We start from the raw sequence: 20997 nt of genomic DNA, 5'->3' as shown, positions 1-20997 counted from the left end.
AGATGTTTCTGTTTCCTGCCTTAAGCACTGCTGCGATCCCGCTCTTAAATATTCTCCTCCCCTGCGACTCGGAAGCATCAGCGGGCCTCGGGGCCTGCACGGAAAAGACCTCTGTGGCCCTCCGCGGCAACCAGGAAGTGAGATTCCAGAGATGAATGAAAGGCAGGACCCGAGCACGTCCTTACGAGAACCAGTCGTCCCAAGGCGAATAACTCCACAGACGATAAATCTTGAGTCAGAAGCTTTTTCTGACTCTTAACAACCTTCCACAGCCATTAGGAATTCTGATTCCCCAAATGAACCACGTAGAAGAACTTATCATGTCCTAAGACAACCAGTCAGACAAATTGGCCATCTTTTATTGAGAGGATAACCTTGAGAATCAGGAGGGAGTTCTCGTTCTCTATTTTAATGGTCTTCCACGGAAACCGGCAAGTAAGATTTGTGAGATAAATGAATTGTAGGACCTCACTTTGTCTTCCAGGAAGCAACCAGCTTTGATTTCCCAGAGACGAGTTGAATAAGAACAAGGTTTCCATATTTTATTTAGAGTAGAAATGTTTGACATGTACGAGGGCAGCAGAACAGCGATGAGGTGTGCCGTTGGTGTGTCAGAAGAATTTAAGGTGGAGGTGGGACTGCATCAGGGATCCCCTTGGACTATGATGTTTCGCAGTTCATATTGTGATCTGCAGTGAAAGCAGGGAGCAGGTGGAGGAACAATTAGAAAGATGGAGGCACGCACTGGAAAGGAGAGGAATGAAGATTAGCCGAAGTAAAACAGAATATATGTGCGTGAATGAGAGGGGTGGAGGAGGAGGTTTGAAGCTCCAGGGAGAAGAGATAGCGAGGGTGGATGACTTCAAATACTTGGGGTCAACAATACAGAGCAATGGAGAAACTGTTCCAAGCGGGGTGGAACAATTGACAGAAGGTGTCTGGTGTTCTACATGACAGAAGAGTCTCCGCTAGGATGAAGGGCAAAGTTTAGAAATCAGTGGTGAGGCCGGCCAACATGTTTGGATTAGAGATAGTGGCACTGAAGAAACAACAGGAAGCAGAAATGGCAGTAACAGAAACGAATATGTTGAGGTTCTCGCATGGATAGGATTAGAAATGAGCTCATTAGAGGGACAGCCAAAGTTGGACGTTTTAGAGACAAGGTTAGAGAGAGCGGACTTAGATGGTTTGGACATGTGCAAGGGTGAGAGAGTTATTATATTGGTAGAAGGATGCTGAGGATGGAGCTGCCAGGCACAAGAGCGAGAGGAAGACCAAAGAAAAGGTTGATTGATGTTGTGGGGGAAGACATGAGGACAGTTGGGGCTAGAGAGGAAGATGCACGAGATGGGCTTAGATGGAAAAAGATGACACGCTGTGGCGACCCCTAACGGGACAAGCCGAAAGGAAAAGAAGAAGAAGAAGAAGAAGATTTAGAGTAGAAATGTTTCCTTTTCGGATGATAACGGTTTTCCCCAGAAACCAGTAGAATTCACTCGAAGGATTAAACGTAGGATCTTGGCATGTCCTAACAAGAATCGGTCGTCCCAGGTCAAATATTTTATTTCAGCTACAGAGAAGCTCTCCTTGCAAACTGCAACCTTCCACAACCTCCAGGAATTCAAATCGTCCGGAAAAGTCTAAAGTAGCAGCATGTCATGACCTCCAAGAACCATCACGGCCACGAACACAAGGCAAATGACACAATTGCCGTATGTTATCTAAAGTCAGAATCAGGAAGTTCTCTTTCCCAACTGTAACGGTCTTCATATTTTCATGCGGAGACGGCAATATTTCTATTCTTCTATCAACTTTGTTTGTGTTTTTCATCTCATTTCCCAGGAGGGACTGCAGCGTGTGTGTATGTGTGTGCTGCAGTGAGAGGAGGGTGTGTGTGTGTGTGTGTGTGTGTGCGTCCGCGGACAGAGATGGTATCAATCCAGGCCATTCAATGTATTGATTAGTTACCTTTCTTATTAACATGCTGATTAAAGAGAGGGAGGGAGGGATGTGGAGCGAGCGAGAGGACGAAAGGAAGGAAGGAAGGAGTTGCTCACGAGGCTGCACACGCACTTCACCTCCTTTCGCCTGAGACGCACACCGAGAGAGGATTTTAGACGCTGAGCTGGAGGGTAAAAACGCAGGGATAATCGCAAATTGCACGAGGAAGAGGAGGATGCCTGAAAAGGTGGGCGAGGGTGAGGAGGAGGAGGAGGAAGAGCAGGGGGATGGGGGGGGGGTGATGGAGGTGAGGCCTTAGGAGGCCAAACACTTTTAGGAAGGACTTTTTATTTGTGCTGGCCCAAAGGAGCGTTTCGGTAATACTTCCCTGGCGGGCGGTGTCCACTACTATTTGCTTGTTGCCTGGTGACGCAGGTGAACTTCCACCAATATGTTACCAACCTGCTGTTAGCATCTTGCAGTGTCTTGACATGTTTATTTTTTTATTCCAATCTATTTCATCGATCTCGTTTAATGGAATCAAATCTGTTGTTTAAGATTTCAGTTTTATATTCAGGAAATCTTGATTTATGGGCTCACTTGGTTGCATTTGGCACAGGTGAAATTGGTTGGATGTGCTACTTGCAGCTAACCAGTTAGCCTGTGTGTTGTTAGCATGCTGCACGTGTCAGTGTGTCACGTTTGTCCACGTGGTGGCCTCGACATGTGTATTTTTTTAGTGTAATTGTGTTTTTTTTTTTATCGACTATACAATACTATACAAATGTTTATTGAACATTGATGTACGTGTTTAATTGTTGGGTGCTAACGTAGGATGAAATATGTCCAATTTGTTACTTTCAGCTAACCAGTTGTTAGCATGCTGCTGTGTCTCTACGTTGGCCCTGTCGTTTTTATTTTTAACATGATCAGTTTCTTAATCTAATATTTTAGAGACATATTAATTTAGTTTGATTTACGTTTATTTGGTGGAACTTGACGCAGGTAAACTATGTCCAATTTGCTACTTCCAGCTAACCAATTTGTGCGCAATGAGCATGTTGTATTGTCTGTAAACATGTTGGCATCTTTACTTTTTTATGTAATATTTTTTTCACATCATATTTTAGTGATTCATTAATTTGACATTGACTTACGTGTTTACTTGTTGGGTGAAATACGTCCAATATTGTCCACTAAATGTTGATTTTCTCCTCAATGTACACTCAAGATGAGGAGGGTGAAATATGTCCAAGATGCTACTTGCAGCTAACCAATTAGCTTGTGAGTGGTTAGCATGCTACAGTATATTTACATATCAGATTTTAAGCATAATGACTGTATATTCATCTAAAATTTTGTTACTGTACGTGCTGTTGACCGGTTGATGTCCAATAGGTGAAAATTGTCAATATGTTACTTCCACTTGTTAGTATGCTGCAGAATCTATACACACACATGCTGGCCTTATTTTTTTCTTTAATAATGTATTTTTTTTTATATTTCTTTTCAATATCCTCGTGCTGCAGTGAGGATGACATGGGTGAAATATGTCCAGTATGTTATTTCCATCTAATTGGTTGTTGTTACTATGTTATAACTGCATTGAGTACACTTCTCAAAATATTGTTTTTTTTCCTCCCCATATTTCATACACCTCTATCTTCAGGTAACATTTTCTTTTAAGTGATTTATATAGACTATTTTCACACTCATTTTGCGTTTAGGTCGGCGAGTGTGACAAATATTCAATATGTTACTAATTGCATTCTACTTTGTTCGTGTGTATTTAGTATGCTGCTACTATCTGTACTCACGGAGGCCTTGATGCGTTATTAAAATTCATATTTGATTCATTTCTTTAATATTGGGTCCGGATGGTGAAACATGATATCTGTGAAATTCGCAGCCAATGACATGTTCTTATGTAGATATTTTATATTTATATTTTATTGGAAACATGAAGGTTGCCATTCAGTAATATGATACTAATTTACTATTGACTTCATTAATATTTATTTGGACGGTTTTCATGTTGTGTTAGTTTGCCTGCCAGCAAGATTTTATCAAACAGTTTTAAGTATTATTAGTATAAAGTATTGCCCACCAAAACTATAAAATATTTTATTTATTGTGACAAAAAGATACAAAGGTCTTAATTGCGTGTTACTGCAGTCATGACACATCTTTTTTTATGTCAATTGCACAAAATATTGATTATATTTCTGTGCTGAATGAAAAACAAGAATGGGAAAAAAATGAAAAAAATGCAAACGAGTCATTTATTCAAATCGTTGTTGTTGGTCAATTACACAGCAGCCTAATCTTTTAACTCTTTGTTGAACTTACATATTTAATGATCTTGAGCTGCAAAGAAAAAAAAAAGATCCAATAAAATAAATGAAGCGTATTCCATCCACAACGCGTGGACGCACGTACACGCACACGCAATTTAATGTAATTTGCATATTAAGGGAATGGCATCTTTGCATTTTATGTGTAAATATTTGGAGGGCAAAGAGGGACCGGATCGATACGCTGCACACGAACATTTGCCTCCAATCACTGGCCACTTCTTTAGGTACACTAGCTAATAAGATCTCATACAAAAAAAAGGGGGGGGGGGCTTTCTAAACGTTCACTTTTTATGAACACTCAGAACTATTATGTCGAAAATTATGATGATTATTATTACTGGCTATAATGTGCTTTTTTTAAATTCAGAATTATTTTCTAAAATGAGTTATTTTCGCTACGATAGAGCGTGAAAATATGAGTTTCATCTTGGCACCTTATTAGTCCACGTGTACCTAATGAAAAAATATTTCTTACATTGTGGGAAAATGTATTTTTGATTGAATTTGAGTTTATGGAAAATGTAGGGTGTGATAAAACAGATGGATAAAAAGAAATGAAGCGTATATACATATATATTTGCCGCATAGTTGATCGATCAGTGACGTGAGCGCGCAAAATGGCTTGAGCACGAGTTTTGCTGAGACAAAAATAAAACTGAAATTGAAATGATTTGTTCTGCGTGCTTTATTATTTATTTCTGTGTTTATCATAGAAGAGTGTGTGTTAAAATGTAAACACGAGCTGTGATACATTTACCTGAATCTTCTATCTTTTTGTTGTTGTTGTTGTGCTATTAATTTTACAAATGTAAATCACGGCCAACTTCCCTTCTTCACTGATCAATAACTGCGAAGCCACAAAAATTTACCCCTCCCTCCCACATACACGCACAAATCACCTCCTTTTTTTATTAGGGATAGCCGTTTTATTCTTTTTCTCACGTGTAATCCAGTCCAATTAATTCCCGTATTGATTAGTGCGCGTGTGCGCTTCCGCGTGCACGTGTCATATCATTGATTGCTCAGTCAAGCAGAAGGCATTATTTAAAAAAGGGGGGAGGGGTGATAAAAAAGGAAGGGGACATAAAAACATTCTGGAATACTGTTCGTTTTTTTTATTTAATGAAGGCATTGCAATTTGACTTTGTTGAAATAACAAATATGGAATATGTGTGGGCGAGAAGCGAGAAGACTTCATTTTAATCCACTAACGTCATTTGATGTACAAAAAGAAGCACTGTATGAATAAATTTTGAATTATTAATTGGTAGACGATGCGTTAAAACATAATGGGAATACGGGACAACACCCCCCGCCCCCCAACCCCACCGACCCGGATGAGTCAAATATCTGAATCTTTGTAGTCCACTTTAATCTTCGTTCATATTTTGCATGGAAATGTTTAACTTCATTGAAATTGTAATTTCATTCCAAGCATTTCTTCTCATTTTGGACACATTTCGGTCATTTCGTCGTTCTTGTTCCACGCATTTATTAATATGATTTGTTTCCCCGAAGAATATTTTACTTTACGTCTGAATGAACGACAATAACAACGTGTGATGGAGGTGCTGCAGTAATTATTTTGCTTATTTATACTTGATCTTAAAAAGGGAGAAAGGGTCGTGTCTATGTTGTTGTTGTTATTGTTGTTGTTATTTGTCACGCAACAGCTCAACTTTAATTTCCATCGTGGAGTGTTCTGCTTGTAAAAATCTAATTGTTTAAAAAAAAATACAACCTAAATAAATAAAGCGACGTTAAATTGAGCAACAATGCTGGCTGGAGATTTTATTGATGACTTTCACACATTTTTATTATTTTCCTTCATTTTCCTATGGTTGAATATTTTTAATTCGTACAATCGATATAATTTATCATGGGACAATTCCATTTTGGATTGTTTTCATGTGTATTATGACAAAAAAACTGTTTTCACGCTGTGCCTGCGCGTGTGTTGTAGTAATAGTAGAAGGAGTAGTCATAGAAATACTTCTAGGTATTACGATCTTAGCATTTTTACTCAAGAAAATGACATGATAAATCAACAAGTCATTATACTGTATGGATAAAAATAGCCATTCTGCAGCAATTCGTCATAGCAATCATGCAAATCGTGTTCAAATTATTATTTTTTTTCATAAAAACAAATACTGTAAACAAAAAGGTGGGCCATTGGGTGACCTTTGAACCCCAGCGGGGAGCTTCCAGAAGCATCTTCTTCTTTTTGTTTTTTTGTTTTTTGTCTTCCTTTCGGCCCGTAGCGCGTGGACGCAGCTTCGTGCGCGCGCATCGATCGCACCGCATCGGCTGTGCACGCGCGGCGTCCATTTGGGTGGCGCATAAATTCAAGTGTGAAGACATTAATTAGGATTAGAACGATGAGAAATGATGTATACAAGCGCACACGACGCGTCAGCAAGAAAAATGTGGAATTTTCCCAAAAATGCGTCTCAAGAGAATAATAAAAATTTTAAAAATGACAACAAATTCCTTGTAAATTATTGCTTAATATTTAACTGTCAATAAAACAAAACACTATATATTAAAATGGTATCATATGTAACTGTTAACGTAACAACAAAACATTATAGCTTTTAGGATTCTACATATTTGTAATAACATAACAGATTAATACATATTCATAGTGGTTACCAGTTAAGTTATCAGGTACGCAATCTCATGAAATTCATAGAGAAATGCATCAAATAACAACAATGTTCATAAACATTACAACTCTCTAATAAACACTTTAAATTGTTAATGCTATACTATTGTTCGTAATTTGTATTAAATCGTTCTCGGTATGATGAATACAGATTGTAATGATACATATTCATAGTGTGAAGCAGTCCCTTTATTAGGCACACGCTCTCGCCAGAGCCAACAGGCCACAAACGTCGTCGCACATAAAATATAGTGTAATATTTGAATTTTGAAAGAGGGAGGCCACTAAAACTAAATACTTGGATATTTTGAATACATAGGTTGGTCACTTTATTAAGTACACCATCTTGTGCTTTCCAAAATTACAATTTAGTCGATGCCGGTGAGCAAACAGCGTGATTGCAATATTTGATTTTTCAATTATTCAAATGCACCGAATGGGTCACTTTATTAGGCACACCTTCGAATACAATCCACATTTGCAAAATACAACCCAACAAATATCTGCTGGAACAAATGTGATATTCACAATGTAGTTATTAACATGTGATATGCATTGCTGTTGAGTTAAATTGAAAACGCACACAAAAACAACAAAAAAGACCCCCCCCCCACCACCACCTCCACCACCATCACCACCATTGGATTACATTGGATGCTGTCCCTAATGAAATGTCCTGATGTGTATTTCAAGAGGATAATTTTTTAAACGGTTGCATCCGAGATTTTTGGAGAGGAAGATGAGAGGGAAGGATTTAACCTGAGATGGAGAGTGTGTGTGTGTGAGGGTGGGGGGGGGGGCGAATCTCCACCTCCGTGAGCAACACTCGCCCCCCACCCTGGAGAGAAAGGGTTAATTGGAGAAGGAATTTCATCGCACATCTGTCAGATTTTAAGGCCGCGGTGACGCACCCGGGTGGGGTAGGGGGGCGGGAGGGGGGTGGGGGGGTTGGAGGAGGGTGTGGAGGAAGAGGAGGAGGAGAAAGAGTTGGTGCTGAGATCGATGAAGTGGCTGGCAGAGCGAAGAAGAAGAAGAGGAGGAGGAAGAGGAGGAGGAGGAGGATGAAGAAGATCTCGGCAGATAATGAAAGAAAAAGAACCGCAGCGCTGATAGACGAACACGAGCCGACGCGGACGGGAATTGCAGGCAAAACGAGGAAAAACGGGGGGGATAAACGCAACATTTGGAGGGGAGGGGCCGGCGTGAAGTGACGGAGGGAGGAGGAGAAGAACAACAACGACCAAATTTAAAAAAAAAAAAAAAGAAAAAGAAAAAGCTCGGCGGAGGTTTTGGGACCGTGCGTGTGCACGTCGCTCAGTGCGGGAGATGCTTGGCTGCAGCCGCGGGCGCGCGCTGAAGGTAAAGACCGTGAACGCACCATTTCCAGTCGTTTTTGATTGCTTTGTTTATTTGGAGCCGCTGATTAATATGCCCGAAATAGCGCATGCGCGAACGGCGCGAGCTGGCCGTGAAACACCTTCGGTTCGTCGTTCGTCTGCCTTGCAGTTCTGAGGTTCGGGGTTTGAATCCCTGTGTGGACTTTTCTCATCTCCTCGGGGACCCCAAAATTCATGCACGTTAGATGACTTGAAATTGTTCGATAGGTGCGAATGTGAGTGCTTGTTTGCCCTGAAATTTCCGGGTAACCAGTGCAGACTCCTCTTACCAATAATCGGAGTATAGATTATTTGAAAACTTGGTATTATCAATAGGTTTGAATGAATGGTGGTGGGTGGAGTGGCGACCAGCCCTGCGTGTACCAAAAATCAGGTGGGATAGACCCCAGCTCCCTAAATTGCTCATAGTGCGTGAGTGTAAATGGTCTCTCGATTTGTACCCTGGCGACCAGTCGAGTGTGTATCCCACTTCTCTCGCCAAAATTCATCTTGTGTTTAATTGAAATCATTTGGCCTTTAGTGTGAATGTGAGTGTGAATGGTCGTTTGTGTCGATGTTTGCTGCCGTTGACTGGAGACCAGTGCAGGGTGTGCTTCACTTGTATCACCAAAAATAAGATGGGATAGGCTCTAGCTCACCTTTAACCTTTAATTGTCAGTCAGTGTGAGTCTACATCATTGTCTATGTTCCGTGCGTTTGACTGGTGACCAATCCGAGACTTATTTACTGATCACTTATTATCAATATATCAAATGCTGCGTCTCCACGTGCCCTGCTATTGAGTGGCGACCAGTCCGGAATCTACCTCAATTCTCTCACCAAAAGTCATATTAAATTCATCGAATACTCCAGATTATCAATCGGCGTGAACGCGAATATTTGTATGACTCCATGTGCCCTGCCGTTGACCGATATCCAATCGAGGGTGTACCCCACTTCTCTCTCCGAAAGTGACCTGCGATAGGCTCCAGCTCACCCAAGACCAAAATGAGGATACAATCAGAATAGAAAATGGAGGACTGTGCGGAATGCTGTCCGGTTTCTGAAGTACGTAACTGTCTCGTTGTCTTGTGCAGGCACAGCAGGCTGCTTGAAGAAGAAGAAGGAGGTGACGAGGAAAAGGAAGTGGGGACTCCGGCGGGTGGCGTGGGAGCGCGAGGAACTACTTAACTGCGCTGACATCATTAATTAGCAGCCGCTAATCAATACATTCCGGCTCGTCGATAAAGCCACCCGGGATGGACGGGAGTCTGGGAGAGATGTCGGTGCACGGCCACGCCGAGCTGCACTCTCGGGACCTCTCGGCCGCCTTCCCCCGGCCCCCGCTGGGCGGCGGCCCCCCTCTGGATCCGGAGCCGCGGGCTCCCCCGCCCGCCTTCGACCACTCCATGTCGGCGCTGGGCTACAGCGGCGACTCCCCGTCCGGGTCGGGCAGCACCTACACCACGCTCACCCCCTTGCAGCCCTTCGACGACAAGTTCCACCACCACCACCACCACCACCACCCCTGCCTCCCCGTCAGCAACGTCATCGGGAGCTTCACGCTGATGCGCGAGGAGCGAGCCGGCCTCCCCGCCAACTTCTACAACCCCTACGCCAAAGACCTCGCCATGACCCAGAGTCTGACGCCGCCCTCCTCCGGCCTGGGGTCCATGCACAGCTACGGGAACCCCAACGGGGGCGGCGGCGGCGGAGGCGGGAGCGGACAGATGCTCCACGGCGGCTACGACGTCCACGGCGGGAGTCTGTTCTGCAGGACGTCGGACTTCGCCCGAGAGATGTCGCCCCCGGGATTGGGCGCCGGCGACATGTCCATGGGGCACCAGCTGAACAAAATGGAAGGGGCGGGCCAACACCCTCACATCTACAGCCAGCACTACCAGGCGCACCACCACCACCCCGGCCAGCAGGCCGCCAAGATCGTGGACCACCTGCATTCCCTCTCGTCCTCCCAAGGGGACGGTGCCCCAGGGGGCGGATCCCCAGGCGGGGGCGGCGGCGGCGAGGAGATCAACACCCGTGACGTGGCTCAGCGGATCATCACCGAGTTGAAGAGGTACAGCATCCCGCAGGCCATCTTCGCCGAGCGCGTCCTGTGTCGCTCGCAGGGGACCCTGTCCGACCTCCTGAGGAACCCCAAACCCTGGGCCAAGCTCAAGTCCGGACGGGAGACCTTCAAGAGGATGTCGCGGTGGCTGCAGGAGCCCGAGTTCCAGAGGATGGCCTCGCTCCGGCTGGAGGGTGAGACCACCTGCACACACACACCACACACACACACAAAGACATGAAACGGTATTCCTCGTAGATTAATGAGAATATCTAATATCTAAAATATTTTCCCCATACGAAGTTTTTCCTCGTGGGTCTTGTTAGAACCTCTTTGGTCCATTCTTTCTTTCCCCACAAGAACGTTTGACCTTTCAAGCAAAGTGCGACTAGTACGTGCGTGTATATGTGTGTGTACTAGCGATACTAAAATACAATAAGACCAACACAATACTAGAAAAAAACTGTAAAAAGACGACAGGACAACAAAAATATTACTACTGCGCATTTTGTGTGTTTGTGTGCGCATGCGCATCAGTGAATGTGTGTGTGCGTTTGCTTTGAGACTGCAAAGACGCAAAAAAAAAAAAAAAAAACAACAGCAACAAAATACAACCCCCCCCTCCAAAAAAAAAAAAAAAAAAAAACGATACACTGATTGTACCCCAGCCTTTTTCCTGAAGGGTAGGAATGGCTGGGGGGTCCGGGTGGGACGGTTGTTTTTTTCCCCCTCCTGGCCGACCCCGCTTTTGTTTAATTACACGGGCGTATTGATTTCCATGGGAACGAGCGGCTAGCCTCGGCCGCCATTTCCAGACGGAAATTAGCATTCCGAGGAACGCGTCCTCGCTCCTCGCTTCTCTCTCTTCTCGCTCCTCGCCAACGTTGTTTTGTCAAATAAGCGTTTATCTGGCCAGACGTTTGTCCAAACACGTCTCACCGGTGATCCCGGGATTTATCCGTGACCAAATTATACACGGGACGGCGCCCTCGAGTGTTTGGAGGAGACCGTCAGGACGCCCTCTCCAAGTGGAGGATCGTGGAAAAGAAAACGTGCTAAGTCGAGGTGTCCAAACTCTGGCCCGGGGGGCCGCATATGGCCGCTGGGCCTGCTTTTTTTGGAGGGGTTTGCAGCATATTCTAGTCAAAAAAAAGTAAACTTGGCAAAATATTATGAGAAAATTGTTGAAAGACTGAGCACTTATGTAAATTACAATTCAGTATAAAAATGCAAAAACACTTGAAAGAAAACACATGACATTGTTTTTGGATTTCAAATTTCAGTTCGACTTGAATGTTAACAAAATAGCACAAATTATTTACAAAAAATGTCAAAAAGTCTAGCAAAAATTGCCACATTTAAAATTTTATTTTTAGTCTACAAGACACCATAGTTTTTATTTAAATTTAAACTAAGATATAAATAAAAAAACAATAAATTAATCACCTCACTTTAATTCAAATTCAAATAATAAATAAATGTGATGGTTTTATATGTAATGTATTTAAAATTCAGACAAACTTTTTGCATAAAAAAGTTAAAAAGTTAAATGAAACATTATTTTTATTAGAAAATGAATTTTTTTCAATGGTATATGATACTCAACTTTTAAATTAAATTAAATTTTAAATTCGTGTTAATTGAAAACTCATCTTTTGTCATTTAGAATTGTAAATACATTTGAATATGACACGATTTAAGACTTTTATATTATTTCAATGTAAGAAATTTAAGTGAAAAAGTGTGATAAATAAAAAAAAATCTAAACAAATGTAACTGTTACTCAATATTATACAAAAACAGAATGGAAACTCTGCAGTTTTTTAATAAAAAAAAAAAAAAACTAGTGTATATTGAGGCAGCACAGTGGCGCAACTGGTTAGAGCGTTGCCCTCACAGTTCTGAGGACCTGGGTCCAATCCCGGTCCTCCCTGTGTGGAGTTTGCATTTTCTCCCTCATCCCGAAAACATCCGACATTAATTGGACACTCTAAATTGCCCCATGGTGTGATTGTGAGCGCGGCTGTTGTCTGTCTGCATGTGCCCTGCGATTATCTGGCAACCAGTTCAGGGTGTACCCCGCCCCCTGCCTCTTGCTCCAGCACTCCTGCGACGCTTGTGAGGATAAGCGGCTATGAATGTAGATGGATGGATGGATGGATGGATCCTCCATTTGGCAACACTTGCAACCACCTCACCATCTTAAATGTTTTCAGAGTAGGCAAAAGTACTCATATTCTGTACTTGAGTAGAAGTACTGATATTTGTGTGTAAAAAAAAATGGTAAAAGTATATAGAGCGTATTCTTACTTGCAGCGTAGGCATGAATGTTTCTTTTATTCAGCATTTTCTTTTCTGTGTGGCCATGCAAGAGTTAACCAGCCTGGATGAGTCTGAGCTGCTCACATTTAATCAATAATTTCTATCAGCCACTGGCCCACAAAGCAGTTGGGGAGATGGGGAGGGGGGGGGGCACCTGTGGGGGGGGGGGTGAGGCCTTTTCCACCCTAATGTGGGGGAAGGGATCGGCGGTGTAAGAGGTAGGGGAGGGGGGAGCGAAAGGGTTTTCCATCATGTTTGAGGAACACGAGATGCAGCGTACATCACGATTAGCGGCGGTTCCCACCATCATAACTGGCCGGGGGAGGGGAGGGGGGGGTGTATTTATGTCGTCCCGCCACCCTTGATTTATAGCTCGCCGATTGTGAGTCTCTTACGCGCCATCAGAGCGCTCGCAAGCTTTTACTCGATGGCCGCAGCCACCGCGGTCACCCATGGTCGGCCAGGGAGGAAGCGGGCCCGTACGCGGCCCCATCACGGACCACAAATTGCCGCTATTGTGTCAGAATATTACGACACGTCACTACTGGATGGAGAAATTAAACAGCCCCACCCCCAGCCCCCGTAGTATTATTATTGATAACGTAAACGAGAAGTGCGTCAACGATTGTTGTTCATCGTCAAACCGCGCGTCGGATAGTCTCGACGTCGGGACGAGCTTTAAAATGTCCGAAGGTTGTTGCAGCGTCGCCGGGGAGGGAGAAAAGACGAAGGCGAGGGAGGAAGATGGAGAAGGAAGCAGCGCCGAGGTCACGCTCGTTTCCCGGCTAACGATCGAGAAACCCGGAATGAGACGTTTGGGGATGACGAAACGGGAGCGGATCAATTCGGGGTGTTTCATCTATTTAATGTAGCGCTTGTGTGCCGCGTGTGCTTGAAGGTCACACCGAGCTGATATCTCGTGCGATGACATTCCTCAAATCTTTTCACTTGTTCGTCACCAAGACATGGATGAACATTTTTTTTTTTTTTTTGGACAGTACAGTTGCAATATTTATTTCATTGATTCAAACAAGGAAGCACTCGGATGAAAAAATGTTATTGAAGTGAATGCGGATAACTGCGTTATTGTAGTGGATGCAATGAATGTGTTAGAATAGCCAATGCCAGATCAGAAAATGTTCATGTTGCAAACGGGTTAGTGTAGTGTGTTAATTACTGTGTTATTACTGCGTTGTTATTGTGCAATTATTGCAAATCACTTTTTTCTGCATCGAACGTGTAATGGATGTGTATTTGTCGTGAATTAGTAATGAACATGCTCATGCAGTAGGTATGCACTTAGTGTAGCGAGCGCATTATTGTCGTGAATGTATAACATGTTAATATAGTGGATATTATTCCAGCGCATGTGTTGAGTGAACATGACAGTTAAGTCTGATTCGCTGATGCCCACAACAATCACAAGACCAGGCTATGACTTCTAAAGCCACACACATTCAACGTTCCAAAATGCTACAGTGTACAACGTGTGGATGGTGACCCTAAGAGGACAAAAATAAAACCCGCATAATACATGCACTTTATTATGTTAAAAATGATCAATTAATATTACAGCCGATTAATCAATGGGATAAGTTAAACATTTGATTGTAATATTTGCTAATTGCAGCTGGAAAAACCTTTAATTACAGTGACTGTGTAATTACTATATTACCACATTGAAAATATGAAACATCAGATAGTTTACCAAAAGCGTTGGCCTCACAGTTCGATCCCGGGCCCGCCTTTGTGGAGTTTGCATGTTCTCCCCGTGTCTGCGTGGGGTTTCTCTGGGCACTCCGGTTTCCTCCCACATCCCAAAAACATGCAACATTAATTGAACACTCTAAATTGTCCATAGGTGTGATTGTGAGTGTGGCAGTTTCTCTATGTGCCCTGCGATCGGCTGGCAACCAGTTCAGGGTGTACCCCGCCTCCTGCCCAATGACAGCTGGGATAGGCTCCAGCACTCCCCGCGACCCGTGTGAGGATAAGTGGCTAAGAAAATGGATGGATGGATGGATGGATATTTTACCAAACCAACTTTTTCTAGTATTCGGGAGTTATATGATCTCAATGGTCCCTCAGTAAACATGAACAATGAGTAAAAATCGTCAACGCATTCCTGAGTCCCAGAAGTTTTTCTACGGAGAGGCTTGAAATCAGGTTATTTGAATTTCTCGAGCTTATCTATGTCACTAACGAAGCTCTCTGCCTTCCAACTCTCGTCATGAGCTAGCGCTGTCAACATAACAAACACATGAGGTTTCACAAGTGGGTCTTCTACACAGAGACAACCGATCAGAAAAAAGGGGTGGTCTTAGCCAAATATGGACAAAGCAGATATAAAAGTGGGTCAAACAGAAGTAAATGTCAGAGAGGCGTTTTTCAGTTCGAGACTCACCGCCAAAATATGGCACCTTTAATGCTGGGAATTTGTTATTGCAGCGAATGTATTATTTAATATATTAATGCTGTGAAGTTGTTACTGGAGTGGAATTTTCCGATCACTTAACGCGCCAGTGAAGGCACCCGCATGACGGTCAGAATCTTGTCGAAGCCGCCAGAAGTGCAAGGCGATGCCTTCACCGACGCAAGTTGCTGATTCGTTTCTTTCAAGGCGTCTGTTTTGCCGAGCTCAGCGCTTTCACCTTTGGACAAATCCACTTTTCCTGCACTTAATCCATTTGTCCTCGTTAGCTGACTGCACCTTTTGTTTTAATTTGTCTCGCCTTTGTGTTACCCCGCCCCCACCCGCCTTCCACCCCGCAGCCTGCAAAAGGAAGGAGCAGGAGCAGAGTAAGCTGGAGCGGAACCAGGGGCCCAAGCGCACCCGCCTGGTGTTCACCGATCTCCAACGTCGCACGTTGTTGGCCATCTTCCGGGAGAACCACCGGCCCACCAAGGACCTGCAGGTGACCATCTCGCAGCAGTTGGGCTTGGAGCTCTCGACCGTCAGCAACTTCTTCATGAACGCACGCCGCCGCAACCTCAACAAGTGGAGCGACGAGGGCCGCCCGTCCTCTACCGGGTCTTCGGGCTCCAGCGCCTCATCCTCAGCGGTGTCCTGCAGCACGGCGTGAGGGCGGCGGCGAGGGGGGGGGGGGGGGGACACGGAGCCGAGTCTGAGCAGAGACCGGCCGGTGTAGAATGTCCTCATGGAGGCACGGAAGCAGCCGTGAGCCATGATTTCAAACCAAAGTGTGTGTGTGTGTGGGGGGGGGGGCGCCCCGGTTGTACGACCACGGGGCGGGCGGTCCCGCTCGTACAGTGGCACTTTGACCGACGAGTACCCATGAGTTACCCACGAATTCAACTTGTAAGTCAAGGCGCCACTGTACAGTCCTTTTCAAGACACCATCTTGTTTGCTTCGAGCTAGATTAGAGAGTAGCGGCGGGAGGTTCCACCAATCAGGAGCAAGCATACTTTTGGTGCGCCTCCACGTCCTCGCCTGCTCCTGACCAATCAGGGGCTGCCGTTTGCTCACATGTGCTGAGCGTCTTTCACGCGATGTTTCCCGAATCGGACTCCCACCGATCCGCCGCATTTAGTTTACAATCTCCTGTTTTTCCTCGAGAATCACGGCGAATGAGGAAGGCGAGAGTTTTTTTTTTTTTGTTTTTATTTTTGGTTTTATTTTTGAAAGCATGCGTTTCCATGGTGATGGCTCCCAAAGACTTGCAAGCCTGGAATCATCTGGAGGCCTCGGTAGCATCTCTGATCCGACTCGCAGCTGTCAATCATTCCCTGTAACAGGAGCCCCCCCCCCACCAAACACCCCCACACCTATTCCTCGGCCTTGACTGAATCAAAAAGGCCGGGACAGAATGCATCCATTTTAGCTCCAACAGGAAGTGAAGATCATCCAAGAGCTTCGAGGAGGTTGGCGGCGGGTGCGTGCTGGGCGTCAAGGGGGTGTCAGGCACCACCTGAAACTTTTGTTTGTTTTCCACACGGATTTTGATTTATTTTTTACACTGAAGGAATGTGATTCTTTCCAACGTGTTTTTGTACAGATGTTAAGCACACGCCGGCGGTTTGGGTCTGCGAAGGAAGCGGCTTTCCGCCACCTGACGCCGTCCACTCTATTTATCTTTGTCTATTTATTTTTTCCCCCCTCCCTCATTTTATTTATTTGCTTATTTATTGACGCCAACTATACGATGTACGTGTTTATTTATAATGTCCTGTATTTTTATCTGATGGGCAATTTTAGCTGTAGAATCCCATCGTGATACCAAAGATGAACTTTGCCTCCCTGAATGTACGGATTGAACCCCTGAACCGCCGAACCCTTGAGTCCTAGATCCCTCTCCACGACTCCTGACCCCCTCCCCTCCTGTGATGTACGTACAGTATCTTTATGGCCTCGCCCCCGTTTTCTTTGTGTGTGTGCTCAGCTCTTATAGGCCAAAGCTTCTTTGAATGTCGTGATATGAATAATTAATATTGATAATATTGATGATGACAATAATATAGCGGTGACGAGGTGGTGGTGGCGGCCCGTCTCTGACTTGGGACTCCACCTTTGACGTGAGTCTTCAAGGTCAAATGCTCATGTCCCCCGGGGGTCCTGCATGCTTGTGATCTGCCCCCGCTCTCCAGCGATGCCCCTACCGACCCTCACTCGTGTTCCTCGCTTGTCTTTGTCCAAAACCTCATCCGCATCCTCCCGCCTACCACAGTCTCAGTTCCAAAAGGGTCCCTCGAGGGCCTCGAAAGATCTTTCAAAATGTGTCATCTTTTTTGAAGTTCCTGTTTCCAGGGTGGTTTTATTGCATCTTTGGTTCTTGTTCCTGTTTCTACCAGGGACGCTCTGTCTCCTCTCCGTTTGTTGAGAATTTAGCTTAGGTCATGTCCACTCGAACATGGGAAAATTTTGTTGGGGGTATTTCCACCACCGAGCTTTGGTTTTGGAGCTTTTCGAAAACCAAGCTGAAGACGATCCAAGATCAAAGAAATTTTGCTTAAAAGCTAACAAATGTTGTTTTTACATGTACAGTGACTCCCTGCTATTTGAAAGTAAGCGACACCCTCCGTACAAAGGTTTATTCTTTTTGTATAGATCCCACATGAGGGTGGCTAAGCTCTACTTTTGTCGAACTGAAACTCCTCAATTTATCCCGACATAATTGCTTCCAGCAATATTCCACCAGATGGTCTAAAGCAATACTTTTATGAGAATAGGTGAATTTTTAATCGAATAAAAGATGATAGATCCCCCCCCAACAAAATCTGCAAAGATGTCAATTTGGAAAAATATCAAAGTTCACTGTACAAAGATTTATTTTAATTCGACATTTCATTTTCCAATTCTAATAGTTTTGAGGGTCCTGGTACTCTTGCTGGTTCCAGGATGGTTTGGGTTTTTTTTTTTCTGTCATTTTTGTTAGTCCTAGAACAGTAGCAGCCAAGGAAACTTTTTCTCCTCCTTTTTTAAAAAAAAATTATATGTTTCAAAAGTTTCCAGAAATTTCTCGAGCGCTTTAGGCTACATTGACAGAAACATTGATAGTTTTTGGCCTTTCATGAACACCTAACCATAGTTTCTGTCTTTAAAAACTCGAGCTTTTGTTAGAAAGACAAGGTGAAGAAATCAGTTTCAGTTCAGTTCATCTTTGGAAAAGTTAATTTGAGAGCCAACATTTTCTGGGTAGAATTTCTACCTCACAGCTCAGAAAATGTGCCCCCCCCCCTTAAAAAAAAAACATCCATGTATGTGTGGACGTGGTCTGAGTTTCTACCAGATGTCAAAGTGTTTGAGGGGTGGAGGATTCAGCAGATGGTCTATGGAAAGCTGTTTGACCAAACATTCAATCTATCTTAAGGTCAATGTACTACAATGCTCTTCAATTGTAAGACAATTCACCATCCTAGTCGAACGACGAGGGCGCACTAGTAGAACAATGGTGCCAAATGTTTTTCCACTACTGCATGACATTTCCGCACACTAGTTGAGCAACTCCATGTTACTAGTGAGGCAAAACTGCATTACTTGACACATTTGTGCAACTAGCACTACTACCAGGGTGCTCGAGGTTAACTATTAGAATTTGGTCATGTCACTAGTATTGTAAGTAGATCGCAATTGTCAATGTGAGCTAGTAAATAGTGTGCTACTAGTGACATAGCATTCTAAAACTTAGCATACTGTGCTTCACTTGTAGTATTACTAGTGCATACTTTGCTTCACTAGTGACACACACTTAATAGAATACTAAACATGTGTTGCTACGATTACTGGAAAACTGTTGGAGCATTGATTCAATAGCCTTGATTTCCCGCTTAAGGTGCTAGTATGCTCTTTGTCCACACTGGTAAAGAGGATACTAGTACAGGGACCTGAAGCTGGATATTAAAGCTATTGGATAAATGTAATCCTCGACGGTAAAACGATACATCACACAATACTACAGGTTAGTAGTCGTGCCTAAGTAGCAGTGAACATGTCATGCAGCACAATAGTTTACTAGTAATGTTTAATTGGATACTAGCAGGCCAAAAGTGACTCTAGTAGTTTAAAACATTAACCAGAAAGACCCAGGTGTTCTTCCAGGGGGTGTAGTTCTTGGACTATTGCTCTGAATTGTCTTTCTAGTGACAAAAAAGAGCATAGTAGTAGCATACTAGGACCTTAACGTGGATATCAAGGAGAATGAACAAAGGTTCAAAAGGCTTTCTGTACTCCTCCTCCTATGGTTGTCTTATCTTAGCGAAAATACCAAAGATTGCATCTGTTTTCCAGTTTGCTCACATGTCCCTGCGGAACGCTGGACCTTCACGATGTGGACTTGACAGATAGGGGTGGGACTGGGGGGGTCATTGACTTTCCGAGTAGACTTCAAAGGAGTCCTCCGCGGGTATTTGCTGGGGTGTTCGTTCTCGGACACACCGGCGGGCTTTGGAGAGGGAGGGAGGGAGGGAGGGAGGGGGTGGGATCAGAGAGGATGATGACTGTGGGAGGGGGGCGTGTTTAAAGTTTAATGTGAAACAATTGTAAGAATGCTCTGAGGTCGGGTGGGGTCTTGGAGGTAAGGCGTTCAATCCAGTTGTGCTGCTCGGCGCACAATTTAGCTCCCCCTCCCCCCCACGCCCCTCCCCTGGCACCACCTGGCGGCCGGAGGAGACGACTAAAAAACTCTTTCAGGGGGAAAGTGGAAAAACGTCTAATAACCAAAGATCAAAGACTGCTGCTGATGCACTCAGAGGATTGATAAAGCACCACGAGGATCGGTCGTTGTGGGTATGCTGAAGAGCCTTTCTTATTTCTGCACCAAAATTCTATATTAGGACATCTTAATGAACTGTTTGCTAAATTCTTGAATGAAATGATCATTCCTTTACATTTCGATTCAAACCATTCCAACTGGAAACCATTAAGCTCATTTCTCAGTCTCACGTTGGGTTTGTACGAATTTCAGTTCGGTGTCACCTCTTCAGTGTTCGGACGCGGTTTCGCTCGAAACTGCAATCTCCAGTACCGAACACGCTGTCTTTGTGTTCACGCGGAACCGAGGCCTGGACTCTTTCGACCGTCCCGCACCGAAACGCAACCAAATCCCCGACTTCCCTTTTTGTGTCCGCGAAGACTCGACCATCTACCTCAACTTGTGTGAGAAGATATTCCGTAACCAAAGAATTCCATGCTGTCAGGGTGTCCGTCTGTCCGTCTCATCTTCTTCTTGTCCGTGCTTTTATGTCCCAATTCCCCCCGCCCCCACCCAAAAAAAAAAAAAAAAAAAAAAGCTGGAATCAATCTCTAATCGTGCCCTCAGTGGGCCCGCGTCCAGCCGAAGCTTCCGTCCCTTCCATTTGTGTTTTGTGTGTAAATAAATTCCCAGTCAAGACCAAAAATAAAGAAAGAAGGAGGTGACAATCCAAGCAAGGAGGTTCTTGCTGTAATCAACGTTGCCTGTTCCTTGTCCCCCCACCCCACCCCCCAAAAAAATTCCCCAGAAGGTCATCCGAGAATCAAAGTAGGAGACACAAGCTATTTTTCCACGTTTGTAAGAAGAAGCCAGCCCCGCTCCCTCGTTCCCGGTCCAAAAGGAAAAGCTTTAACGGGGAACGGCACCGCAGGGAAGGCGAATATCTGACTGAGCGCGTTTCCTGGGCACCGAGCCCGAGTCGGACGAACGTGGCGGGATTTTTTTCTTTCTTTCTTTTCTATCAGCAACTCAAGAGAATCCCTTTGAATACCTCATGTGAAACTTGTTTGTCGTGATGTTGCACTAAAAAAGTAGAAAAAAATAAAAACACTTGTT

General features: G+C 44.2%; 1 protein-coding gene across 1 annotated transcript; it reads left to right on the top strand.

Annotated features, from left to right (window-relative positions):
• The first annotated feature begins 9505 nt into the window (after positions 1-9505).
• onecutl (one cut domain, family member, like) lies at positions 9506-15815 on the top strand. The gene is made up of 2 exons (XM_061820691.1): positions 9506-10604; positions 15505-15815. The coding sequence occupies exons 1-2, from the start codon at positions 9602-9604 to the stop codon at positions 15813-15815; spliced, it is 1314 nt and encodes a 437-aa protein (XP_061676675.1). The 5' UTR covers positions 9506-9601.
• Positions 15816-20997: the final 5182 nt, after the last annotated feature.

This window comes from Syngnathoides biaculeatus, chromosome 5, assembly GCF_019802595.1.
Source record: "Syngnathoides biaculeatus isolate LvHL_M chromosome 5, ASM1980259v1, whole genome shotgun sequence".
Taxonomy (NCBI): Eukaryota; Metazoa; Chordata; class Actinopteri; order Syngnathiformes; family Syngnathidae; genus Syngnathoides; species Syngnathoides biaculeatus.
This window is presented reverse-complemented; position numbering and strand designations above follow the sequence as displayed.